The sequence below is a fragment of the Saccopteryx bilineata genome, chromosome 2 (genome assembly GCF_036850765.1).
Source record: "Saccopteryx bilineata isolate mSacBil1 chromosome 2, mSacBil1_pri_phased_curated, whole genome shotgun sequence".
In the NCBI taxonomy this organism is placed as follows: domain Eukaryota; kingdom Metazoa; phylum Chordata; class Mammalia; order Chiroptera; family Emballonuridae; genus Saccopteryx; species Saccopteryx bilineata.
The window spans coordinates 40,336,317-40,362,292 of record NC_089491.1 but is presented as its reverse complement, the minus strand read 5'-3'; the positions used below and the strand labels follow the sequence as shown (position 1 = coordinate 40,362,292).

Here is a 25,976-nt window from a genome sequence, read left to right as displayed (position 1 = left end):
GTGGTGCAGTGGATAGAGTGTCAACCTGGGACACTGAAGATCCAGGTTCAAAACTCCAAGGTCCCTGGCTTGAGCACAGGCTCATTCGGCTTGAGCGTGGGGTCACCAACTTGAGAGTGGGATCACAAACATAACCCCATGGTTGCTGGCTTGAGGAAAGGGTCACTGGCTGAACTAGAGCCCTGGTCAGGGCACATATGAGAAAGCAATCAATGAACAACTCAAGTGCAGCAACCACAATTGATGCTTCTCATCTCTCTCCCTTCCTGTTTGTTTGTCCCTGCCTGTTCCTCTTTCTGACTCTGTTTCTCTCTCTCCCCTTCTATCTAAAAAATCAGTAATAAAAACAAAGGATAAACAGAAAATCTGAATAGACCTGGAACAAATAAAAAGATTGAATTAGTAATCAAAAAGCCCAGGCTCAGATGGCCTCACTAGTGAATTCTACTAGATATTTCAAGAAAGAATACAAATCTTTCACAAACTCTTCCTAAAATCAATGGGGGAAAACACATCACCTATTCATGATAAAAACACCCAACAAACTAGGAACTTGACTCACCTGATAAAGAAGAAAATCGGTATCCACACTGCTACGAAAATCCCACTAACATATTCAATAGTGAAAGACTGAATGTTTTCCTCCTAAGATCGGGAACAAGAAAAGAATGTCCTCTCTTATCACATCTTCTCATCATTGTACTGGAAAGGTGAAAGTAAATGAAAGTAATGCATATGAAGTATTGTTGGAAGAATGTTTGGCTGTTGCCAGAGCCTAGGATTCTAGACTCACTGTGGCTTCCACTGATTGGGTCTTCAAACTGACCAACTTACTCATTCCGAGTTTTGATTTTGTGCCTAGAAACGAAAACTGCTGAATCAGGTGGGTGTAAATTCGTCAAGTAAGACTCAATCCTGGCTTCCAGGGCCCACTGAGAGTCATCCCAGCTCTACATGACTGGCCCTCGCAGGGACATCACTCTACCATCTAGCAGCCAAGCCATTTAGCTTTGCTGAGCAGGAGACCATGGCTACATTAGAATTCCCAGGCAGGCAGGGACCCAAGAGAGCATCCAAGCCAACCCTTCATCTCATTATACAGATGTGTAAACTGAGGCCCAGTGAGAAGACGTGATTTCTCTCAGATGAGTCGGTAGGGTGGCACCAGAGCTAAGCAGAATGACAATGTCATCCTGGCTTCCAACACCAGCCCCTGAGTAAAGACAGGATGTCTATAGGCCTGTGCCTACATTTTCCTAACAAAACACCAGGCACAGGCTACTAGGCAGCCCAGGCTAAGCCCATTTACACCCAGTCTCCATTTTTTAACAACTCTTCTCACTTCTGAGACTCCACCAAACATCCAACGCTCCTTCCAGCTCCTCCTCCTGACAACACAACTACCTGTAATCTATGACGGTATCTCCCCTGGACACTGATAAACCACCTCCACCTGGAAAAGGGAAGACTACAGTCACTACAGAAACCTGGCATGCCTGGCATATGGCAAAATACACTCTGAGTTTCCAAAATAGTGGATTCAACAAAATGGAAGGCATTCTCCTTGTGCCCGGGAGCAGGTCTGTTCATATATAAGCCCGGCCACAATCTCCACTAAACCTTCCTTCCAGGCTAAATTCTGTCCTCAAGATGTGGTTAGAGCTTCACACTTTTCCTTCCTCCTGTTAACTCTGCCCCAGGGCAGATGAAAAACAAAACAAAAAATGTTTTTGGAAAAAACTATTCTCTGCAGCCTGCTGGGTTGAATGCATGTTTTCTGTGCCCAAGGGGATAGGTTAGGCATTGAACAAAAGACATAGTACTGATATTACTACAAACCTCATCTCTTAGCAACCCCCTGAGGTAAGAATTATCTCCCCATTTTACACAAGAAGAAAATCTTGCCCTGGATCCCCCAAGAATAATATACTGGACACCAGCTCTGTCCCCACTGTGAGTGGACCCAGACAGTACCCTGTTAATAAGGCACAGCTGACTGCTGTGGAATGCAGTAGAAGAGAGGACATATGGAGTGGCTGAGATAGAGGGAGCAGCTGTCCCAAGCTGAATACACCCTGTATGCTGAGGAGCCACTGAGCCACTTCACCCGCAAGTGTTGTAAAGTACCAAAAGCTACAGAATTAATATTAATATTTTGGGAGGCTTGAGAAACACTTTGTTGATTTGGGTTAAGGTGTGCAGAGAAATTGTGAGAATAGTCTCTGTACTGTGTGATTGGCATAGTCAGGATGGCCCTTGGCATTGTATTGTAAATGCAAAAGGGAGGAAAACATGGATCCCCAGACATTCCACCACGCCTGTGGGGAAAAGGGTGAATGGCTAGCCAGGTACAGGGAGAGAAAAGCCAAAGTAAACCTTTTCTCATAGCAATGAGCCATTTGCGGGCATTTGTCCCCACCGAAACTATCTCTCCTATGTAAATGCGTGTGGTTAACACGTGTGACTCAGGACAGAGAGATAGCAGATGAACACTAGATAATATAGGAAAGCCTTTTAATATGTAAAGAGACATATTTCTACTATTGTGTTGGCTTGTCAACTTTGTTTTCCCCAAAAGGATGTATGGCTTGCAAATTGAACGTGGTCCTATCATGTTAAAGGACATATGACTATAACCAATAGTGGTAAGGGTCTCCTAATTGCAATTTTTGCTTCTGTACTTCCCACTTACAAAACTATAAAAACTAAGTAGAACAAAGCGCCTGCGCGCTTTCCTTCAGAATTCTGTTGGAGTAGCCGCAGCTTGGCCAAGGTAGACAATAAAGCTTTGATGCGTAACCTACAGACCTTGTTCCTGTCTTCAATGTTTCGGGTCCCTCTGAATTAGGCTTAACAATACTAGATTTGTAAACCTTTGGTCACTGAAATCACTAGCTTTAAAGTCATTTTACTGACTCTGGCCACATAGCTCAATTGGCTAGAGCAGGGGTAGTCAACCCTTTTATACCTACTGCCCACTTTTGTATCTCTGTTAGTAGTAAAATTTTCTAACTGCCCACTGGTTCCACAGTAATGATGATTTATAAAGTAGGGAAGTAACTTTATTTTATAAAATTTATAAAGCGGAGTTACAGCAAGTTAAAGCATATAATAATAATTACTTACCGAGTACTTTATGTTGGATTTTCGCTAAGTCTGGAAGAATAAATCTTTATAAGACAACTTACTATAGTTAAATCTATGTTTTTATTTATACTTTGGTTGCTCCGCTACCGCCCACCATGAAAACTGGAACGCTACCACTGGGCTAGAGAATTATCCCAATATGTCAAGGTTGAGGGTTCAATTCCCAGTCAGGGCACACACAAGGATCAACCAATAAATGCATAACTAAGTGGAACAAATCGATGTCTCTCTCTCTCTCTCTCTCTGCAAAATCAATAAAATAAAAATTTTAAATTAAAAAATAAAGTCATTCTACCATTTATGCAAGTCAGCAGGCTCCTGCTTATCTATAAAAGGGGCATGTGCATGAGGGGTGGCGATAGAGACAGAATAGGCAGTTTACATTTGCAGACCTTGGGCTACTGATACCCAATATAATCTAAAACCTTATTTGTCTGGGTGCCCATAAGCCAGGGCTGTCAGATCACATTACCCACTTGGGTTATAGTCAGTGTGCTGCCTAGCCTATCAGAACCTAACAGTTTCTATAGATGGCTGCATGCAGTATTTCCAGCAACTAACTCAAAGTTTTAGATCAACACCATTTTTAAGCCAGGCTTTTAAAACCAGGGTCCGCCCCCATTCTATAGGTTTGGCTCCATAAATAATGAAAAAAAGGAAAGGTTCTTAGTTTGTGTAAATCAATTATTTGGCAAAGGTGTTCAAAGAGCCACCAATAAGATGTTTGGATAAGGAGAAACCTCAGCAGGATCCAGGGGGAAAGGCTTAAAGAAAAAGTTCAAGTCCAGAGTGGCTGCAGGCCCTACACAGGGACCTGAACACACACACAAGGCCCTCAGGCTGGGAGTACAATTTTGAGACTCCAGACAGACCTGATTCTCCTTCAGCATCCACACTCCTTAAAAGCCAATATCCTTGGGGCTAGGAATTTACAATTTAGGATCTGCGGATTATTCCAATCTTTTTAGAAAACAAAGTAGCAATGTGACCTAGTGTCCTAGAGGTGACCATATACTATACTCCAGGCTAGAAATTCCTCTCTATCCCAAGGAAATAATGCAACTTCAGCCACGAGCTACACACAGTAAAAATGTTCAAGAGTATCTATGATGGTGAGATCTGGAATGGTGAATGCTAAAAGAATATCCATAAAAATTTTAGAGAGCCACTGCAAAAGATAATTAGTATCATTATAAACAACATAATAGTTGAATGAAATTAGAAGAATGTAAAATAGTTTCGCATACAATGGCAACAAAGTATAATAGGTATACATTTGCAAAGTAAACTCAAGTTTTGCTACAGTATTAGGCACAAATTTTGTTACAATGGTAGATAGAAGAATTATGTTTTTAAATATTTAATGTGATGACATTTTCAACTAAAAAAAAAATAGAAAGAAATCCTACAAAGCAAAAGCCAAAATCTTCACAAATAAAAACTATCAGTACTACCAATAATAGAAAACATATTCAGTGCTTATTCTATGTTAGGCACTGTTTTAGTTCCTTTTATGCCTATGACCTAAACTTCACCTCGACAGACACAGCTAGTCAGAGTGACAGAATCACCCCTTATGCCATTTTAGAGGTCATCTGTCAACCAAAATCGTTATGCCTGCTTAGTCAGAGATGACAATATCCTCAGCAGGAGCCTCTCTACAAGAGTCCTTGAAATGATAGTGGGTGGTAACAAACTTCACAGGAAATTTCATAAGTCTTTCATGTTGCAAATATAACCAGGATTTCCCCCAACACCAACCTAGACTCCAGAAGGAAGAGAAGGAGGGCACTAAAGACCAAAAAGTCCAGCCCACTCAAACTGCAGAAATGGGAACAGCCGGGGCTTGCCCAAATGATGTAGCAAGTTAGAAGAAACAGAACACAGAATTGTCACTCCAGGGACTTGTAAGGCTTGCTCCTACTCTCTGCAGACCATGAAATACCTCTTTCTGTAACTCTCTCCCTTCACCTTCCTCCCTTCATTTCCTCAGTCTAAAGCAGTGGTAGTCAACCTGGTCCCTACCGCCCACTAGTGGGTGTTCCAGCTTTCATGGTGGGCGATAGCGGAGCAACCAAAGTATAAATAAAAACATAGATTTAACTATAGTAAGTTGTCTTATAAAGATTTATTCTTCCAAACAGCGAAAATCCAACATAAAGTACTCGGTAAGTAATTATTATTATATGCTTTAACTTGCTGTAACTCCACTTTATAAATTTTATAAAGTAAAGTTACTTCCCTACCTTATAAATCATCATTACTGTGGAACCGGTGAGCAGTTAGAAAATTTTACTACTAACAGAGATACAAAAGTGGGCAGTAGGTACAAAAAAGGTTGACTACCCCTGGACTAAGCCATCCTCTGCCTTCTCCTGTTCAGCAGGGTCCCAACTCCAGCTCTCTCTTTTATCATCTTCTGTTCACTCTGCCTCCACTTCCTGTCTTCTCCTGCCCTGCTGGTGACTGTACACAACAGTGGAGCCTCAGCCATGATGTTCTTCTCACGTGCAGCAGCTACAGGAAACTACTGGTTGTGTTCAGCAGTAGACCCCTGCCCTTCCCAACCAGGGAGACTATTCAAACAGCCTGAAGCAGGGATGCCAAAATCAGTGTTTGGAAGAAAGGCCCTTCATTTTGACTCTGGCCCTGGGAGCACCCAAGCTTCCTCTTCTCTCTGACCACACAATATTGCCATGTCCGAGTCTGTCCACTGCTGAAGGGCTCCCAGAGAATGGGGGTCAACCCTCGCTCATATCTAACTCCCGTGCTTCATGTAGAATAGTTACCAATAAAAGTTTGCTGAATCAGCAAATAAGCCCTCATTCATCCTCTTCCTTGGGGCCCTCTTACTTTGGGGTGAAGACTCAAGTCTACCAGATAGACAGGCTGCCTGAAAAGCACTTGAATGCCAGAAGCTTCCTAATACCTCCTACAATGCAAATACCGGCTTCCCGCGGTCCACCCTTATCTCGTGAGTCCTTTCCTGTTTTTTTCAAGCTGGCAGTCTCCTAAAACACCAACAGCTCAGCCATTTCAGGATGTCAAAGGCAAAAGGACATTATGCAAAACAGGAAGAAACTTTCAAAGAAAAATTTGAAGACAGTTTTAGAATGCACCCTGTCAATAGGCCAGGGCAATGCCTGAAGCCCCAGCCAGGGCCCCTCCCAAGACCCATGTGGTGGGGCAGGAAGGAGCCTGATCTCATACCTAATGGTCACACTGGTATGACACAACCCTGCCCCTTCCCTCAGTGCAGCCTCCCTCATTCCCCAGGCTCTGTGCCAAATGACCCTTGGCAGATTCCCAAACACCAAATGTCCCTCAGAGGAGAATTTAGCTCCAGTGAGGACACTCCAAGTCAGGGGTCCCCAAACTTTTTACACAGGGGGCCAGTTCACTGTCCCTCAGACTGTTGGAGGGCCGGACTATAAAAAAAAACTATGAACAAATCGCTCTGCACACTGCACATATCTTATTTTAACGTAAAAAAACAAAACGGGAACAAATACAATATTTAAAATAAAGAGCAAGTAAATTTAAATCAACAAACTGACCAGTATTTCAATGGGTCAGCTCTCACTGACCACCAATGAAAGGTGCCCCTTCCGGAAGTGCGGCGGGGGTGGATAAATGGCCTCAGGGGGCCGCATGCTTTGGGGACCCCTGCTCCAAGTGGAATAACTTCAAAATAGACATGTTGGGAAGAGCCTGGTGCACTGGCCTGAGGCTGAATTGTACTAACCCATCCAAACAAGTCCTTACTGTGTGCTAGATTTCATGACCCCTCCCCCTCCCTAGATCTCAGGACCTCCTGGAGGTGGGAGTCTGATTTGTTAGCCTGTTCTCACACCTTCAATGGAAATAGTCAAGTCAGCCATGTCAATAGCTGGGTTAGCTAGCTGGCTGCTCACCCAGCACCATGGCCCCAATGCCACAGTCATAGTCCACGTAAGCCTAGCCCAGGACTCGGCTGCCAAGGAGACAAACGGAGAAGTTACTGAGAAAGCTGACTCATAGGGCATCAGCCCCACTGATTCTATTGACAGATTTCTGCTCAGCCTTATTCCAAGAGCCTGGCCTGCAGCCTGGCCCTCTGCCCCGGCCCCAGGCACTTCCTGCACCTAGTTTCCTTCTTAATCAGAATGTTAGACACATCCTTCATTTAGCAATAAATGATACTCACCTGTGTGCAGTAAGCAAATGTAATTTTCGAAGGGCCTATCCTTTAGTAGAACTGGTTTAAAAACCTAACCCTTCTTAAAAAGCACTCTTTTATTTTCTTTTTTAGAAAACTCTATTTTGGAAGCAATCCAAAGTATATAAAGCTTTACACACAAGCTTCACCAGATCACAAGAACAAGCAAACAAACAAAAAACCCCACATATTCAGCTGACAGAATAATATAGCTTTTGGAGCTTATAAAGGTATAGAACCAAGTCTTTGACAAAATCTCAAGTGAAAAATACTAGACACCAGGCTATCTATAGCTAGCTATACTAACCTATCTTTCCTTCTATAAAAATATCAGCTATATTCTCAAACATGTACAAGATATAAGACAAGCAGAAAATATGCCAACACATTTTGTCTGAATGACAGAAATACAGGTAATGCTTTTTACCTCTTAAATTTTCAAATTATTTTTAATGAACTTGCATTAGTTTTTACACAAAGGGGGAAGAGATTACTGGCTCCTCAAAAAAAACAAAAAACAACAACAAAAAGAAACAGGTAAAAGCAAACAACCAAAACCCTAGCCTCGCAGTGAGGCAAATCCCAAACTCCTCTCTCTGGGCTTCATGAGGGGCTTCTGAGAGGTGGCAGGGGATAGAGAAGCAGCTACTCAACACGCCAAGACCAGAGATTAAAATCACTGCCAAATAATTCAGCAACAGCCAATTATATAGCCACTTGCCTTCATTTGTGTCAGAAAGGGCCAGGCTGAGGTCAGGCTGGAAGGCAGACCCTGCAACACTGAGAGTGTTAGTCAGCCCTTCTGTCTTCTAATGACAGAACTGTAGGCCTGGTTCACGCACAACCAGTTCCCTGCCAGACCCTGTCTTCTACCCCTAAGTCACCACAACCTTTTAACCTGAAGGTCTCTTACCTTTAGCATAGGATTTGAAATATCTCTCCCCAGGCTGGTGACCTGCATGGGCCCAGGTAAATACAGATGCCCCCTGTTATAGTAATATAATGTTATAGCAATTAAATATATAGAAATATAAAAAAATGGAAGATATATAAAAGTAATTAAGATATAATATTAAATTAATTAAGGAAATTAAAGTTATGCCATCTGGACAGGAATTAATATAGTGTGTGCAGGTGTGATAAACGGACTCTGACTTTCCAGGGGGCCCAGTTAGTGTGTGTGTGAAGTTATACATAGATAAGAAATGGCCTGATGTCATAACTCTGTAAGCTAACATAAATAAGGAGCTTCCCTAGGAACATCTTAAAAGTGGCTTGATGTAAAAAGGGCTCCCTTTACAACCAAGGTCCATGAGTTTAGTACCTGTTTTCTTCTATGTAATTTATTGTTTCAGGTCTTATATTTAGGTCTTTGATCCATTTTGAATTAATTTTAGTACAAGGGGACAAACATACCATTTCACACCTGTTAGATTAGCTATCATCAACAAGACTGGTAATAACAAGTGTTGGAGAGGCTGTGAAGAAAAATGAACCCTCATTCACTGTTGGTGGGAATGTAAAGTAATATAACCATTATGGAAGAAAGTATGGGCCCTGGCCGGTTAGCTCAGCAGTAGAGCATCGGCCTGGCGTGCGGGGGACCCGGGTTCGATTCCCGGCCAGGGCACATAGGAGAAGCGCCCATTTGCTTCTCCACGCCCCCCCTTCCTCTCTGTCTCTCTCTTCTCCTCCCGCAGCCAAGGTTCCATTGGAGCAAAGATGGCCCGGGCGCTGGGGATGGCTCCTTGGCCTCTGCCCCAGGCACTAGAGTGGCTCTGGTTGCGGCAGAGCGATGCCCCGGAGGGGCAGAGCATCGCCCCTGGTGGGCGTGCCGGGTAAATCCCGGTCGGGCGCATGCAGGAGTCTGTCTGACTGTCTCTCCCCGTTTCCAGCTTCAGAAAAATACAAAAAAAAAAAGAAAAAGAAAGAAAGTATGGTGGTTCCTCAAAAAATTAAGAATAGAACTACCATATGACCCAGCAATCCTTCTACTGGGTATATACCCCCAAAACTCAGTAACACTGGTACGTAAAGACACATGCAACCCCATATTCATTGCAGCATTGTTCACAGTGGCCAAGACATGGAAACAACCAAAAAGCCCTTCAGTCTGACCTGTGGTGGCGCAGGGGATAAAGCGTCGACCTGGAAATGCTGAGGTCGCCGGTTCGAAACCCTGGGCTTGCCTGGTCAAGGCACATATGGGAGTTGATGCTTCCAGCTCCTCCCCCCTTCTCTCTCTCTGTCTCTCTCTCCTCTCTCCCTCTCTGTCTCTCTCTTCCTCTCTCTCTCCTCTCTAAAAATGAATAAAAAAAAAAGCCCTTCAATAGATGATTGGATAAAGAAGATGTGGTACGTATATACTATGCAGTACTACTCAGCCATAAGAAATGATGACATTGGATCATTTACAACAACATGGATGGACCTTGCTAACATTATACTGAGTGAAGTAAGTAAATCAGAAAAAACTAAGAACTATATCAGGGGTTAGGAACATTTTTGGCTGAGAGAGCCATGAACACCACATATTTTAAAATGTAATTCCATGAGAGCCATACAACGACCTGTGTACGTTATGCATTATCCAATAAAAATTTGGTGGTGTCCTGGAGGACAGCTGTGCTTGGCTCCAGCCACCCACAGCCATGAACATGAGCAGTAGGAAATGAATGGATTGTAATACATGAGAATGTTTTATATTTTTAACGTTATTATTTTTTTATTAAAGATCTGTCTCCGAGCCAGATGCAGCCATCAAAAGAGCCACATCTGGCTCGCGAACCATAGGTTCCCGAACCCTGAACTATATGATTCCATACATAGGTGGGACATAAAAATGAGACTCAGGGACATAGACAAGAGTGTGGTGGTTACTGGGAGGTGCCAGACCCCGCATCCTGTGGGATTTAACAAGGCATGGGATTGGATTCGACCCCTCCCATCCCTTAATTTGGTGAGAGGGGCCTGAGAACTAAACTGTGGCTGTGATTGTAAAGGCCTCAGTTGTGGAGGTGTCCCAGTAGAGCCCAAGTTCTATGTCGATCAGGCGTCCCTGATTCGACTTCCCCGCACAGTGGGATACTCCTGCTTATCAGCAGGGCTGGCAGCCTCTGAGGAGAGGGAGGGGGTGGGGGAGCGGAGGGATACAAAAAAAAAAAAACAGATAGAAGGTGACGGAAGACAATTTGACTTTGGGTGATGGGTACGCAACATAATCAAATGTCAAAATAATCTGGAGATGTTTTCCCTGAATTTATGTACCCTGATTGATCAATGTCACCCCACTAAAATTAATAAAAAAATAAATAAAAAATAAAAAAAATAAAAATAAAAAGGGCTCCCTGCGAGGAACTCTCCAAATAGTGGTTTGAGGTGATAATCCTGTAGATTGACACCTGTTAGAAGGCGTTGGCCAGAAAAGGTACTAAAGCTGAGGGGCCCGTACTGAGGTAGTCACCCAGAGTCCAATGTGAATATGAACTGTCTCCACACCGCTCTGAGCTCTAACCAAAGACAGCCAAGAGGAGCACGCCGACGGGGCCCCCTTAAGCTGTTCCCAGGCATGCCAAAAGGATTTGTGAGTAATAAACTGCCTGTGTGGTTCTTGCAACTAATTTGTGTGTTGGTCGTGTTTTTCCTCCGGTGGCAGTTAGTGTCGGCACTGATCAGTAGCATCCTTATAGCCGCCTCAAGAGTAGTCTCAAAGAGGCTGCCAGCCCTGCTGATAAGCAGGAGTGTCCCACTGTGCGGGGAAGTCGAATCAGGGACGCCTGATCGACAAAGAACTTGGGCTCTGCTCTACTGGGACACCTCCACAACTGAGGCCTTTACAATCACAGCCACAGTTTAGTTCTCAGGCCCCTCTCACCAAATTAAGGGATGGGAGGGGTCGAATCCAATCCCATGCCTTGTTAAATCCCACAGGATGCAGGGTCTGGCTGGCTAGGCTTTACAGTGACCTCATTGCCTAGAGATCACGCTGGGCAGCTCCAGAGCCAAATGTAAAATGGCCACAGTGCCAGTCCCTCAAGGGAGTTATGCAGAAAGAGCGGACCATTTGTCCTTAGACAACTGGATTGGTGCTTAACTGGATGAGAGACACTGGAATTTCCAGGTCAATACGGATTCAGGAAGAATTCTAGTCTCTGCTTCTTGTCAGGAATAGGCAGGGAACAACCGAGTAGGGAAAGGGGCAGGAGGTACTGGGTACATAGCCAGGAGAAATCACCAGGTTTGACCTGAACACAGAATGACTGGGCCCCTTTCACACACAGCCAAAACCAACTGCGCCCCCAAAGTCTAACAGGGGTCCCCAAACTTTTTACACAGGGGGCCAGTTCACTGTCCCTCAGACCGCTGGAGGGCCGCCACATACAGAGCTCCTCTCACTGACCACCAATGAAAGAGGTGCCCCTTCCGGAAGTGCGGCAGGGGGCCGGATAAATGGCTTTAGGGGGCTGCATGCAGCCCACGGGCCGTAGTTTGGGGACGCCTGGTAGAAGGCCTCTAGGGCAGAATCTGTGCAAGGGCTGGGACTGCCTTGGCATTAACAGTCCCATCACTCCCAACTCAAAAATTAGCCAAGTCCCTGTTTGGGAATCCCTACCCTGCTGCTACCCAAAGACCGTAATACCCACCCATATGGCTGCTAATATCTCATCACAGTCATTATTAAGAAACAAGTTAAATGCCTGACCACGTGGTGGCAGAGTGGATAGAGTGTCGGACTGGAATGCGGAAGGACCCAGGTTTGAGATCCCGAGGTCGCCAGCTTGAGCGCGGGTTCATCTGGTTTGAGCAAAAGCTCACCAGCTTGGACCCAAGGTCGCTGGCTCAAGCAAGGGGTTACTCGGTCTGCTGAAGGCCCACGGTCAAGGCATATATGAGAAAGCAATCAATGAACAACTAAGGTGTCATCACAAAAAACTGATGATTGATGCTTCTCATCTTTCTCCGTTCCTGTCTGTCTGTCCCTATCTATCCCTCTCTCTGACTCTTTCTCTGTCTCCATTAATAAATAAATAAATAAAATAAATTTAAAAAAATAAGAAACAAGTTAAAGATTACCCAGCAGAGTAATCTAGAGTTAATGTGAGGCTTCAGATATTAGAGGGGAGGGGAAATATTAGAGGAATATTTTCATACAATCAAATAAAACCAAACCTGGAGAATTCTGATACCAACCCTGGGTTTCTGAATAAGAGAAAAAAATGAAGAAGAAAAGAAGGAAAGGAGGATGGCTAAGGCGAAGGAGAGACTAAAGACACACACACAAACACACATTTCCCTAAATGTCATCAGCACGGTTTAATTATGTCTCCTCTGCCTAGCATGAGTTCCTAAAGAGAAGGCATTTTGATATATTCTTTGCAGCTCTAGCACCCAGAACAGGGCAGGCACATAGTTAAAATTAAATGAATGAAGTTAACCAACACTTTAGCCATCAAGGACATCCAGGCAAGTTGCCATCACATAAGTTTTTACAAAGGGACCCACAGACACAGCAAGCTGGATCTTCCCAAACTCTAGGCCACACAGGGCTGCCCTGATCCTCTGCACTAGGTGCCAACTGAAGAATAACTTCCAGGAAGCGCACTGAGGCCCTGGCCAGATAGCTCAGTTAGAGCATCATTCCAATATGTAGAGGATGCAGTTTGATCCCCCATCAGGGCACATGTGGAAAGAGATCGATGTTTCTGTCTCTCTCTCCCTTCCTCTCTAAAAACAATAAATAAAATTTTTAAAAAGAGAGAGTACTGGCCCTGGTCAGTTGGCTCAGTGATAGAGCATCAGCCCGGTGTGTGGATGTTCCGGGTTCGATTCCCGGTCAGGGCACACGGGAGAAGCGACCATCTGCTTCTCTATCATTCTCCCTTTCCCCTTTTCTCTCTTTCTCTTCCCCTCCCACAGCCATGGCTTGATTGGTTCAAGTGCATTGGCTCTGGGTTCTGAGGATGGCTCTGTGGAGCCTCCGCCTCAGGAGCTAAAAAAAAATAGCTTGGCTATGAGCATGGCCCCAGATGGGCAGGGAGCATCAGCTACAGATGAGGTTGCTGGGTGGATCCTGGTCAGGGCACATGCAGGAGTCTATCTCCCCTCCTCCCACTTGTAAAAGAAGAGAAAAAGAAAGAAAGGAAAGAAAGGAAAGAAAGGAAAGAAAGGAAAGAAAGGAAAGAAAGGAAAGAAAGGAAAGAAAGGAAGAAAGGAAGAAAGGAAGAAAGAAAGAAAGAAAGAAAGAAAGAAAGAAAGAAAGAAAGAAAGAGTACTGAGCAGAGAAGCAGGAAACTGGGTTCCCGCCCCAGCAGGCCACTCCCTGTCTGTGTGTACTGAGGCAGGAACCCTCTCCTCCAGCATAATGAGGGATGGGGGCCAGGAGACTGGATAGTCCCATCATGGGAATCTTCGCTTCCAAGAAGCTGCAGTTTAAGTCCAATCCCACATTTAGCTCTTGCTCCTTGTGCCCCAAGAAGCTTCCTCCTGGTTCATCAGATGAAGGCGCCCACACTTGCTCAGAGTCTGGGAGGAATTACAACAGACAGGAATCACTCCTGCCACTATCAGAAAGCCAGAAAGCAGATAGCCATAAAGGGTATTTCTCAATCGCAGCCTGCAGGACAAGAAGGCATGTCTGTGTGTATGTCAATAAATATCCAACAGGACAAAACTGGTTTAAAGAGCAAGTTACCTAACTGCCCAAAGCTCAAAGATCTAGACACATGTTAACTAGTGTCACTCTAATAAACTCAATTAAAAAGAAAAAGATTTAGCCTGACCAGGCGGTGGCGCAGTGGATAGAGCGTCGGACTGGGATGCGGAGGACCCAGGTTCAAGACCCCAAGGTTGCTAGCATGAGCGTGGGCTCATCTGGTCTGAGCAAAAGCTCACCAGCTTGGACCCAAGGTCGCTGGCTTGAGCAAGGAATTTCTCGGTCTGCTGTAGCCCCCCCAGTCAAGGCACATTTGAGAAAGCAATCAATGAACAACTAAAGTGCCACAACGAAAAACTGATGATTGATGCTTCTCATCTCTCTCTGTTCCTGTCTGTCTGTCCCTATTCATCCCTCTCTCTGACTCTCTGTCTCTGTACAAAAAAAAAAAGAAAGAAAGAAAGAAAAAGAAAAAGAAAAAGATTTAGACACGGGAAAATCCTTGTGCCTCCCCTAACTCCTAGGATGAGGCTCCACCCCAAACTGGAAGGTGGAAGTTCCAAGACTCATCGCAAAGGGGAGAGAGAGCACTTTCCCAAGCAGAGGCCAGGACAGATGTCCTCAAAGCACACAATGTCCTGGGCTTGTGTCCACATGTGTGCATATGAGAGATAGAGAGGAGGGGAGAGCATGCTGGTGGAGAAACACCTGAGAGCCGAAAGCTCTGCAGAGACCCAGCAAATGCTTTGTCTTCCCAAGGACACAAACTGAGGCAGAGGCTCTGCTGATAGCCCTCACAGAAAGCCAGGGAAATCAGTTCACGAACAAGTGTCTTCCAGACCCCTAGCTGTGACTGCTATTTGCTGGCCTAGGTGCCCACAACTTGCTATACTGCTCACCTGTAGATCAGAGTCTTCTTCATAGCATAGCTGGGCAAGAAGTGCATCTGGGGTTTAGGCAGGACTCATAGACACTGCCACCTGTTGCCCCCATGCACCCTTGAGGGGACTGTACCAACAGTTCCAGGCCCCAGTTGAGTTCTCAAGTCGGCCCTGCCTTCCCTAACCAGTCCAGCCTGAGGTACTGCCCACCCACTACATAGCTCCTCTCTGGGCTAGCAGTGCCAGTACCAGTCCAGTCACATTGAGCTGCTGCCAAATCTGAGCAGAACTAACATTAGGGGCAGGGACAGAACAGACATAATGCAAGGTCCCTGCTCCTCCCAGGCTGACCTCGTTGCAGGCAAACACTCAGGCAGCCAGGAAAGGCAGCCAAGCCTCACCACCACAGCTCAGTGTAGTGGATGCTGCACGGACCCAGAGGACACCACCTATAGACCTGATCTCCCTGGGAGAACTCCCTGGGGAACTTGTAGGACTCCTCAGGAAAGGCCCACCTCTCTCAGCAGCACTCACTCAGCTTGTGAATGTGCCTGGGGAAGGGCCTACAATGGCTCCAAACACTGCAATCTGTGGTAGGTCACACAGGTAACATAGAGAGACGGGGTTCAAACCAAGTCCATCTGAAGTCAATCCCCAGGCTCTAACAACCCAGGACAGATCAAACAGTAACATGTCAACAGCCCAGCCTGGCTCCCCCATGGAAGGGCATACTCATTACCCACCACCTACCAGCCAGGAGGGATCGCAACATATGGTCCAGACCCCTGGACACCAGAAAGCAGAGCCAAGTTGTGGAAAGGAACTGCAAGTAGTGAAAAGGCCACAGCTCTAAACGCCAAGAATGCTTTCCACCACCAACCTCAAAACCACCCCACAAGGGCTCTGGTAGACACCTGCCCAGCTGAACAGATGCCCCCCCCACACACACACACATTCTCCCAGGGAGACTTTCAGCTTTCTCAAAGCCCCCTCTTAGCCAGGAACTTCCCCTCTGAGAGCTGCACCCAACCACTCAAACAAACCTAAGAGCTCAATTAAAATGAAGACAATTTTTCCACCTTTACTTTTTGGGGCTGCCTCAACAAACCACCTAAATAACACGGTCCCATGCCTGCCACATAAAGACAGCCAAGTTAGGGAAGACCCAGAGCCTCTGTCCTCACCCTCTAAACATTATCTCTCAGAAAGTCCCTTCAAGCCACCATTTCAGGGTTAACTCAGGGACACCAGTAACTGGTCACTGGTCACTAGCAACACCATTACAATACAAAGCAGAGGTGAGTCACCACAGTTGCTCACGCTTCAAGAGTACCCTACACCTCAAACATCAATCTGATGAGCTTTGGGGTACTTTAATTTGCTAATTAATTTCTCTTCCTTTCTGCACAAAGTCAAGGCAACAACTAAAACTGAAAGGACAAAACTTGGCTTCCCTGGGGTAAGGGAACTCACTCCCTCTCCACAGGAGTCTGAGAAATAAAACTTCAAGTTCTAAGTCCTATTTGTCACATACTTAATATACGCAATCTCATTTAGTCCTAAAAGTAATCCTGTAAATTAAGCATGGACAACATCATTTTATACGTGAAAGACTGAGAAACTCTGTATCATGTGCTTAGCAGTAGTGCAAAGACTGCTTCATTTTATAGGGCTAGTCTGCTTCCCAGTCGACCAGCAAGTCCAAAGGAATTTAATTTTCTGCTTTTAAAAAAGTCCCCCCTAACTCTTGTCTGACCAATTGCTAGAGCTTCCTCCTAAACTGGATATAAAAATGTTGAATATAAAAAAAATATATATATATATATGTATATATATATGTATATATATATATGTGTATATATATATAAGTAATTACAGTATTGGAGAAATTGAGCAAGAGCATGTAAGAGGCCTACTCTGCCAGGGTTCCGTGGAAAAGTGTACGAGTTCCTGTTGGCAGGCTGCCTGTCTGCCTGCCAGGGCCCCTCACTCGGAACAACATTCTTGAAACCTTATGTTCTCTAAACTGTTCCTGAGAAATGAGCAGCTACCTGTCGGGTAATCTTGGGAGCAACCTGTGGCTGCACTGGGCCTGACTGCCAATGGATTACATACAGGTCAAGAAAAGGTCTGGGAATAGGCTCAGCCTCCTCCTGCCTTAAGCTCACCCAAGCTCCCCAGCCTACCTGAAACACAGGCTAGAGGTTACAGTTCACATCCCCTAGGCAAAATAATTGAGACTCTAGGCTGCTCTCAGAAAGGGACAACTAGGTGTTAACTGGTTATATTTCAGCCCTCCAATCCCCAGGATACACAAGTTATAGACCCATAAATATCTACTGCTCCTGGAAAAGCCTTGCTCACTGAAGTTTTGGGAACCTACAAGGACAAGAAGCAGGAGAAGAGGGCCCCAGGGCAGGGATATGGAAGAGGACCTGAGCACAATGGTGACAATTTGCTGAGGGTTGCCCTCACTAATGTAAACCCTTGTTTACAATGCTTCATCTAATCTTCCAAAACAACTTCCTGAAATAGGTATCATTTATGATCCCCACTTAACAGGTGAGAAACCAGAGGTTTAGGGAAAACTCACTTGCTTAAAAAAAACTCAGGTAAAAAAGGTTAACCCACATTCAGTTGAGAGTGGTTCCGTGGCAGACATGTGAATAGGAGTTATACCCCCTTTCCCACTGGAGGCTGATCATACGTCCTCCAAACTGGAGTGGGTTACTCTGAGCTGCTTGTATTCCCCACCATAGTTAGCAGGTTGAAGACTGCTCCAAGCCCCAAGCACTCAAAATCCAATCCTTCTTGAGGCTTGGGGCAGAGCAAGAAAGTCTCCAAGGCCTTTTCAAGTTCTGAGGTCAGAGGGGCCTGCAGCTTTCCCATACTTGTCCTCTCCTCGATTTCCAAAATGAATCCAAAGGGGCTCACCTCCCAACCTCTCACCCCATCCAGACCGGAACCTCTATATGGGATCCGGGACTGATCCGGAAAAGGTAGGCTGGCTGTCGTGGGAGAGAGCATGGGTGAAAGTCCCAGGGGCCCAGTCGGGGAAATTCGGGAGTCCCAGTCCTCGGACTGGCGCCGACCCGAGTCCTTACCGAGCAGCGGGGACTCCTCTGGGCAAGCGGGCAGGGACAGGGCTGTGATGGGGGTGACCGGGGCCGAAGTCAAGTTGCTTGAGGGGCCGGGGCGAGAGTCCGCGTCCGGGCTGGAATCGCGATCCGGACGCAGCCTAGAGGAAGCGTCCATAGGAAGCGGCGGCGCAGCCTCTTGCGACCGGAGCTCCTCGGAGGGCTGCCTGATGGCAGCGGCGCCGTTCGAGCCAGCTTGCAGCGGTGTGGGGACTCCGACCAGAGAGGGCAGGCGGCTCAGGTCGCGACCGGCCAGGTAGTAGACGAGGGTAACGCCAAGGTGCAGAGCGCAGACGGCCACGAGCAGGCGGCAGGCCCGCTGCAGGGACGCGCCCGGCATCGCGGCGCTGCCGCCCAGGAGCGGCTCCCGGAACCTCATCTTCCCGCCGCCGCTTTAAGAGGCGGATGGGCTACAGCGGGTAGGGCGGCCCGCCCGCAGGCCGCCGGCCAGGCGCTGCCAGACCTCGGGAACTGGGGGAGGGGATCGAGGGGAGGCGCGGGGCGCTGCGCCGGCGAGGAAGCAGCGGGACGCGGAGACTCGCGCCGGCCGGCCGCGGGGCGCTAAGCAGGGCGCCCGAGGCGCGGGCGGGGCCGGGGGCGTCGGGACGGGCGGGGCGGGAGCAGGGTGTGCAGGGTGAGGGCGCGGGGGCGGGGTCTGTGGGGCGTGGGTGGGGGCGGGGCCGGGCTGAAGGGGCGGTGACTTGGGAAGTTGGGCTGCAGGGGGCGGGGCTGTGTCGAGGGGGTGGCTGGCAGCCCCTAGGCGAGGTGCTTTCCCAGGTTTGGATTCGGACTTTCGATGACCAGCCGCGAACTGCCGTTCTCCTGAGCCTTGGTCGTGGAACTTCTGTCGCTAACAAACTACATCTCCTCCTCCGAGCCTCCCTCCACCACTTCCTGGGTGCTCAAGGGCTGGGATGTGGGCCTGAGCCCCTGGCGCGGTGGCAAAGAAGAGGGCGGAGGGGAGAGCAAGCCGGCCGTTGTTTTGAGGGGTTCGGGGCCGCCGCGGCGTTCCAGCAGCTGGGCCTTGATAGGCCTAGGTGTCTGGAAGAGGGGCGGAGATAGGTTGTCCAGGAAACGGGCTTCGACGCCGGGCGGGAGGTGGGACAGCTGCGGAGGGATTCTCTGGGACGTGCGGAACTCCGCTCGGTTAGGTGGCGGGTCCAGCGAGAAGGCGTGGCTCACTGGGCGCCTGCAGAAAAGAAAGTGGATGAGTCTGCTTCTCCTATAGCCCAGGGATCTCAGAGGCCTGCCCAGCTCGGTTTAGGTTCTAGTGCGTCCTGCTCTACGAGGATACACGCTTTGGAAGGGGAGCAAGGAGCCTCGGTAACTCCCACGCCGGCATGCAAGAGGAGAGCAACCGGCTTTATTTTACCAGCTACACGGGCCTGAACGGATTGCTATTTAGTAGGAATTGTTCACATTTTACAAATAAAGAGTTCAAGACTCAGGAAAGTTAAGAAACTTGCATAAGATCCCACAACTGTTGAGGTTCAGAGGCAGAATTCTAGCTCCATAAGTTTTGGTCAGCACAGTTACTCCTTGTTGATGTGCAAGTAAGGTCTGGAGGCTGTGTGGGTGAGAAGCTTAGGCACTGAAGAAGCTTGGTCTAAATTTGACCCAGAGGCCACTCCTGAGACCCATCTAGTGCCTGAGTGAGCAGAGACATTGCACCCCTAAAAAGGACTCATGGAGGCGCCATCATTTATGTGGATAGAGAACCTGAAATGAAGGCTCTGACAGCCAACTCTGCAGTGGCGGAAATGATAAATAGGTTGAAAGTTCATTACATGCCAGTCAGACACAAGCCCAACTGCTTTACATGTTTTATCTCATTTAATTCCAGCAACACTATATAATAGGCATTTGTTACTGGCTCCATTTCACAGACAAGAAAACAGGCTCAGGAGTTGACCCTTGTGATCATTCACTTGGCTTCCCAGACACCAATCTTTCCTGATCTTCCTCAGGGCACTGGCCACTCCTGTCTCTTTTGATGGGCTTCTCCTCTTTCCCAGTTGTTGAAGGCTCCAGGTCATAGTCCATGATGCTTTTTTGGTTTTGTTTTGTTTTTTATCTATACTCCTTAGTGTTGATTTATAATATCTGTATGCTGATGATTTCAAAATTTGTCTCCAGCCCAGACCCCTAGACTAATATTCAACTGCCTGTCATACTAGCATCTCAAACTCAACACATCTTGCCTCCCACAACCTACTACCTATACTCCACTCCTAATCTTACCTATCTCTGAGAATGGCACCCTTGTTCATCCAGTTCCCCAAGCCCCAAACCTAAAAGGTGTCATCAGCATACCTCTCTTATTCTCAAATGCCATTTCCAGGCCCTCGGCAAGTCTGGTCAATGCTACCTTCAAATCATCAGAATTCAGAATTCATCAGTTGCTAACTGCTGTAACCCTTCCAAACAAAGCCACATCATCTCAGCCTAATGAAAGAGGTCTTAAACCCATGTAGAATAGTCCCCCACCCAAATCTGCTCAAGCTGCTTGATTCTTTTTCAGAGCAGATATTACCACCAAACATTAGATATTTATTTATTGTCTTTCTCAGAAGATCGGCTCTGCAAGCATGGGAACTTTCTTGTTCACTGCTGTATCCTCAGTTCCTAGAACTGAACCAGGCACATAGTTGGCACTGAATAAATATTTGTTAAAATACCTGTTAAATGAATGTTTATGGTTGTCTTGATAATGTGGGGAAAGGAGAAAGAGAACTGCTAAGTTATTTTAGAACACAAAAGTCAAGAGGTGTCCACCTGAAAGTTAGTGAGGATGAAGCTGTTCCTAACATCCTAAGCCTAGAGGAAAATGCCTGGCCATTGAGAAGTCAGATTAGCCCCTATCTGAAAAATGAAGGAAGGGGAAAATGAAGATATGTCTTCCATATGTCTGAGTAATGGCCAGGAGACCCGGATTGAGGGGAGGTTAGGGTCATGCACCTGTCCCAGGACCCTTTCTGTGTCTAGGAAGTGAGGAAAAGGAAGAACACTTGTTCTATTCCTCAGGAACATGCAGAGTCCAGTGAGGCACGAACACCAGCCTCACCAGCCCCTGTCCAGAAGTAACTAAAATTAGTACATTTCTTGCTTCAGGAAGGTCCAGAAGATCATAAACCTTCAGGACAACATTGTCCAGCTGTCCAGCATGAACTCGTGTTAAAGAGCAACAGACCCAAGGCAACCTTCTCCAGCTCTTTCCATTCCTACCTATGTCAGGTGAAGCATTAATCCCATCAGTGAGACATTTGAAGGGGGAAGTTGCTGTGCTGACCAGCCAAAAGTTGGGACCTGGATTTGGTGGTTTGCCAGTCCCATGCTGATCTGGCCCAGACTCACCCTGCTCTCTGCTTCTCTCTGCAGGCTGCCTTTAACCAGTTAGCAGCACTTCATCTGCCCTTTGACAGCAGCCTGGTCTGCTCCTGGCAGTTTACATTTGTTTCACCCTAGTAAATCAGAAGGGCATAGAATAGTGCCTGGCACCGAGTAAACAGTTATTTCAGTTATCTATTGCAGAATAACACACAACCCCAAAACTTAATGTCTTAAAACTAACCATTTCTCGCCTGGTCTGTGGTGGCACAGTGGATAGAGTGTAGACCTGAAACTCTGATGTCGCTGGTTCAAAACCGTGTTCTTGCCCAGTCAAGACACATAACAACAGGCAAGCAATGAACCACTAACTGAAGCAATTATGAGCTGATACTTCTCGCTCCACCCCTCTCCTCTCTCTGTAAAATCTATAAATAAAATCTTTAAACAAATAAAATAAAAACTAACAATTTCTCATGATTGTGTAGATTGCCTGAGCTGTTCTGCTTCAATGGTGTCAGCTGTGGCACTGTCAGAGTCGGAAGTTCCAAAATGGCTCCAACCACATGGCTGGCAGTTGGTGCTGGCTGGGGCTGGTTCGGAATGGGTTGTGGGTCAGGCTTTGGTTCTTCACATGGACCTCTACACCGAGGCCCCTCCACATGGCTGCTTGGGTTTCTTCACAAACTGGAGGGTGTGTCCCAAGAAGAGGCATTTCAAGAACAAGAATATATAGGTTCCTTAAGTAGGCATTTAAATTTAAAACAAGTTATAGGGTGGTCCAGATTCAAGGGGAGTAGAAATAGACTCCACCTCTTGATAGAATAAGGAGTAAAAAATTGGCAGCCATCTTTTGTAAACCACAGTAGTTGCCCAGTGGCCACAAATTATCTATATTCCTCCCTCCCACATGTATAATACATTAATCTCCTCCAAAGATTCCACAAAGACTCATCCCATGAGGACTTCAGGCTCAGGCTCAGGCTCCAGGTCCAGAATCTATCTCATCATCTGAATAAGACCTACCTATGGCTCCGCAGGTTCAGGGAACTATGAACCATAAAACATATTACCTTCTCCCTCTTACTCTCTGAACAACAGTCCAAATAACACTATGTAGGGATGAGCAAGGTAAGAATTTAAACAGCATAGTCTGTAAAAGTCCAATCCAATGAAGAGGAGGAAGTGGGGTGAGGGGTCTGGAAGGGCAGTCCAGCACAGGATTTAGAAGCCCCAGCAAAGTAAAGAGGGCATACATGGGGTGTTGGCTATTAGGCCATATTTTACCAGAGGTATCCTGGAATTAATCTTTTCCTCCAGGTTTTGATTTACTTTAACTAATATTTTACTGGCTGTATAGACTGTCCTGGGTCCTCAGTAGCTCTTCTAAATTCTAGTGGAAATAAAAGTTTCTTCTTCCTGTACTTTTTTATAGGCAGCTAAAGCAAGTCTGTTGAAACTTTGAACATTTTGCCTGGAAATCTCCAGAGCAAGAGCACAAGTTCATTGGATACATTTTGGGTTTTTTTTCATTGGATACATTTTGTATCATCCATGTTAACTGCATGTTGCTAATATGTGATTTAGGTATCCAATAACCTCCAGTAACAATTTCATTAAAGCACCTGCAATCTCCTTTCTACTGTTCAGGATTCTACAAGCTTTCTAGTTCCAAAGTCAATGCTCTGTATTTTAGGGTTTTGTTATGGATGCACCCCACTTCCAGCTACAAATATTTTTTTCAATGATCTATTGCAGGGTTTGGCAAACAGGTTTCACAGGCCAAATCCAGCCCACCACCTGTTTTTATAAAGAAAATGTCATTAGAATTTAGCCATGCACATAGGTTTACCTATTGCAGGGGTCAGGAACCTATGGCTCATGAGCCAGATGTGGCTCTTTTGATGGCTGCATCTGGCTCGCAGACAAATCTTTAATTAAAAAAATAATAACATTAAAAATATAAAACATTCTCGCCTGACCAGGTGGTGGCACAGTGGGTAGAGCGTCGGACTGGGATGCAGAGGACTCAGGTTCGAGACCCCGAGGTTGCCAACTTTAGCGTGGGCTCATCTGGTTTGAGCAAAAGCCCACCAGCTTGAACCCAAGGATGCTGGCTCCAGCAAGGGGTTACTCTGTCTGCTGAAGGTCTGCGGTCAACGCACATATGAGAAAGCAATCAATGAATAACGAAGGTGATGCAATGAAAAACTAATGATTGATGCTTCTCATCTCTCTCCATTCCTGTCTGTCTGTCCCTGTCTATCCCTCTCTCTGATTCACTCTCTGTCTCTGTAAATAAATAAATAAATAAATAAATAAATAAATAAAAATATATAAAACATTCTCATGTATTACAATCCATTCATTTCCTACTGCTCATGTTCATGGTTGTGGGTGGCTGGAGCCAATCACAGCTGTCCTCTGGGACAACACCAAATTTTTATTGGATAATGCATAATGGACATGGGTCATTGTATGGCTGTCACAGAATTACTTTTTTTTTTTTTTTTTTTTTTACAGAGACAGAGACTCAGAGAGAGGGATAGACAGGACAGACAGACAGGAAAGGAGAGATGAGAAGCATCAATCAATCAATTTTTTGTTGCACATTGCGACACCTTAGTTGTTCATTGATTATTTTCTCATATGTGCCTTGACTGGAGGGCTACAGCAGACCGAGTGACCCCTTGCTCGAGCCAGGATTACATTTTAAAATATGTGGCGTTCATGGCTCTCTTAGCCAAAAAGTTTCCCGACCCCTGACCTATTGTCTGTACTTGCTTTTGTGCTGCAGTGTTGAGTAACAGTTTGAGCAGCAGTGTTGAGTAGTGCAACAGAGACTATCTTGCCTACAAAACCTAAAATATTTACTATGTTGACGTAAATGAACAAACTTGTAGAAAAGTTTGTTTCTCTTTTTTTTTTTTGTATTTTTCTGAAGTTGGAAACGGGGAGGCAGTCAGACAGACTCCCACATGTGGCCGACCGGGATCCACCCGGCACGCCCACCAGGGGGCGATGCTCTATCCATCTGGGGCATCACTCTGTTGCGACCAGAGCTATTCTAGTGCCTGAGGCAGAGGCTATAGAGCCATCCCCAGCGCCCGGGCCAACTTTGCTCCAATGGAGCCTTGGCTGTGGGAGGGGAAGAGAGAGACAGAGAGAAAGGAGAGGGGGAGGGGTGGAGAAGCAGATGGGTGCTTCTCCTGTGTGCCCTGGCTGGGAATTGAACCCAGGACTCCTGCACGCCAGGCCGATGCTCTACCACTGAGCCAACTGGCCAGGGCCTATAGAAAATTTTCATAAGAATTTATTTGAGCCAAACTGACAACATATGCCCAGGAGCAAGATCTCAAATGCTCCAGAAATTACAGTTTTGCAGCTTCTTTTATGCATTTTAAGTTAAGGAGGGAATGTATGAAAGACTACAGGAAGGTGGGAAAAAGCAAGGGAGGGCACTGTATTACAGGATGTAAACAACAAATAAACAAAAAGATTATGTGCTTTCTTGAGGATGGTTATGTCTTTTTCCAAAAGTATTTCAATCTATATACATAGAAACAATGAACAAAATTTGCTTAAGTCAAAAATAAAACTTTTACTAAAAATTATATGTCTGGGACATAACTACCTACCATGACCTACCTGCCCAATTAGGAATTCATGATCAGATCACTTTCTGTAGAACTCCCTTTATCTCTCTCTCTCTTTTATTTATTTATTTTATTTATTATTTTTTTAGAGAGAGAGGAAAGGAGACATAAAAGAGGCAGAACATTATCTGTATATGTGCTTTGACCAGGAATCGAACCCACAGCCTTTCAGTATCAGGATGATGCTCTAACCAACAGAGCTATCCAGACAGGAAAGAACACCCTTTTTAAACCACAACTATCTAACCTGTTATAGAAAAAGTGTGGCAATCTTTGCTATTAAAAAAACAACTACTGACCCTGGCCGGTTGGCTCAGTGGTAGAGCGTCGGCCTGGCGTGCAGAAGTCCCGGGTTCGATTCCTGGCCAGGGCACACAGGAGAGGCACCCATCTGCTTCTCCACCCCTCCCCCTCTCCTTCCTCTCTGTCTCTCTCTTCCCCTCCCGCAGCGAGGCTCCATTGGAGCAAAGATGGCCCGGGCGCTGGGGATGGCTCCTTGGCCTCTGCCCCAGGCGCTGGAGTGGCTCTGGTCCCGACAGAACAACGCCCCGGAGGGGAAGAGCATCGCCCCCTGGTGGGCAGAGCGTCGCCCCTTGGTGGGCGTGCTGGGTGGATCCTGGTCGGGCGCATGCGGGAGTCTGTCTGACTGTCTCTCCCTGTTTCCAGCTTCAGAAAAATACAAAAAACCCAAAAAACAAAAAAACAAAAAAACAACAACTACCAAGCCCTGGTCAACTGGCTCAGTGGTAGAGTGTCGGCCCGGCCTGTGGAGGTCCCAGGTTCGATACCTGGCTAGGGCACACAGGAGGAGCACCCATTTGCTTCTCCACCCTTCCTCCTCTCCTTCTCTCTCCCTCTCTCTCTCTTCCCCTCCCTCAGCCAAGGCTCCATTGGAGCAAAGTTGGCCTGGGTGCTGAGGACGGCTCCATGGCCTCTGCCTCAGGCACTAACTAGAATAGATTCAGTTGTAATGGAGCA

General features: G+C 46.4%; 1 protein-coding gene across 1 annotated transcript in view; it reads right to left on the bottom strand.

The window, feature by feature from the left end:
* Positions 1-18,629, bottom strand: part of B4GALT1 (beta-1,4-galactosyltransferase 1) — a 59,710-nt gene extending 41,081 nt beyond the window's left edge. The window contains exon 1 of the mRNA XM_066256927.1: positions 17,983-18,629. Coding sequence (XP_066113024.1) covers positions 17,983-18,394 — 412 coding nt within the window. The 5' untranslated portion in view covers positions 18,395-18,629. The remainder of the gene's footprint in view (positions 1-17,982) is intronic.
* Positions 18,630-25,976: the final 7,347 nt, after the last annotated feature.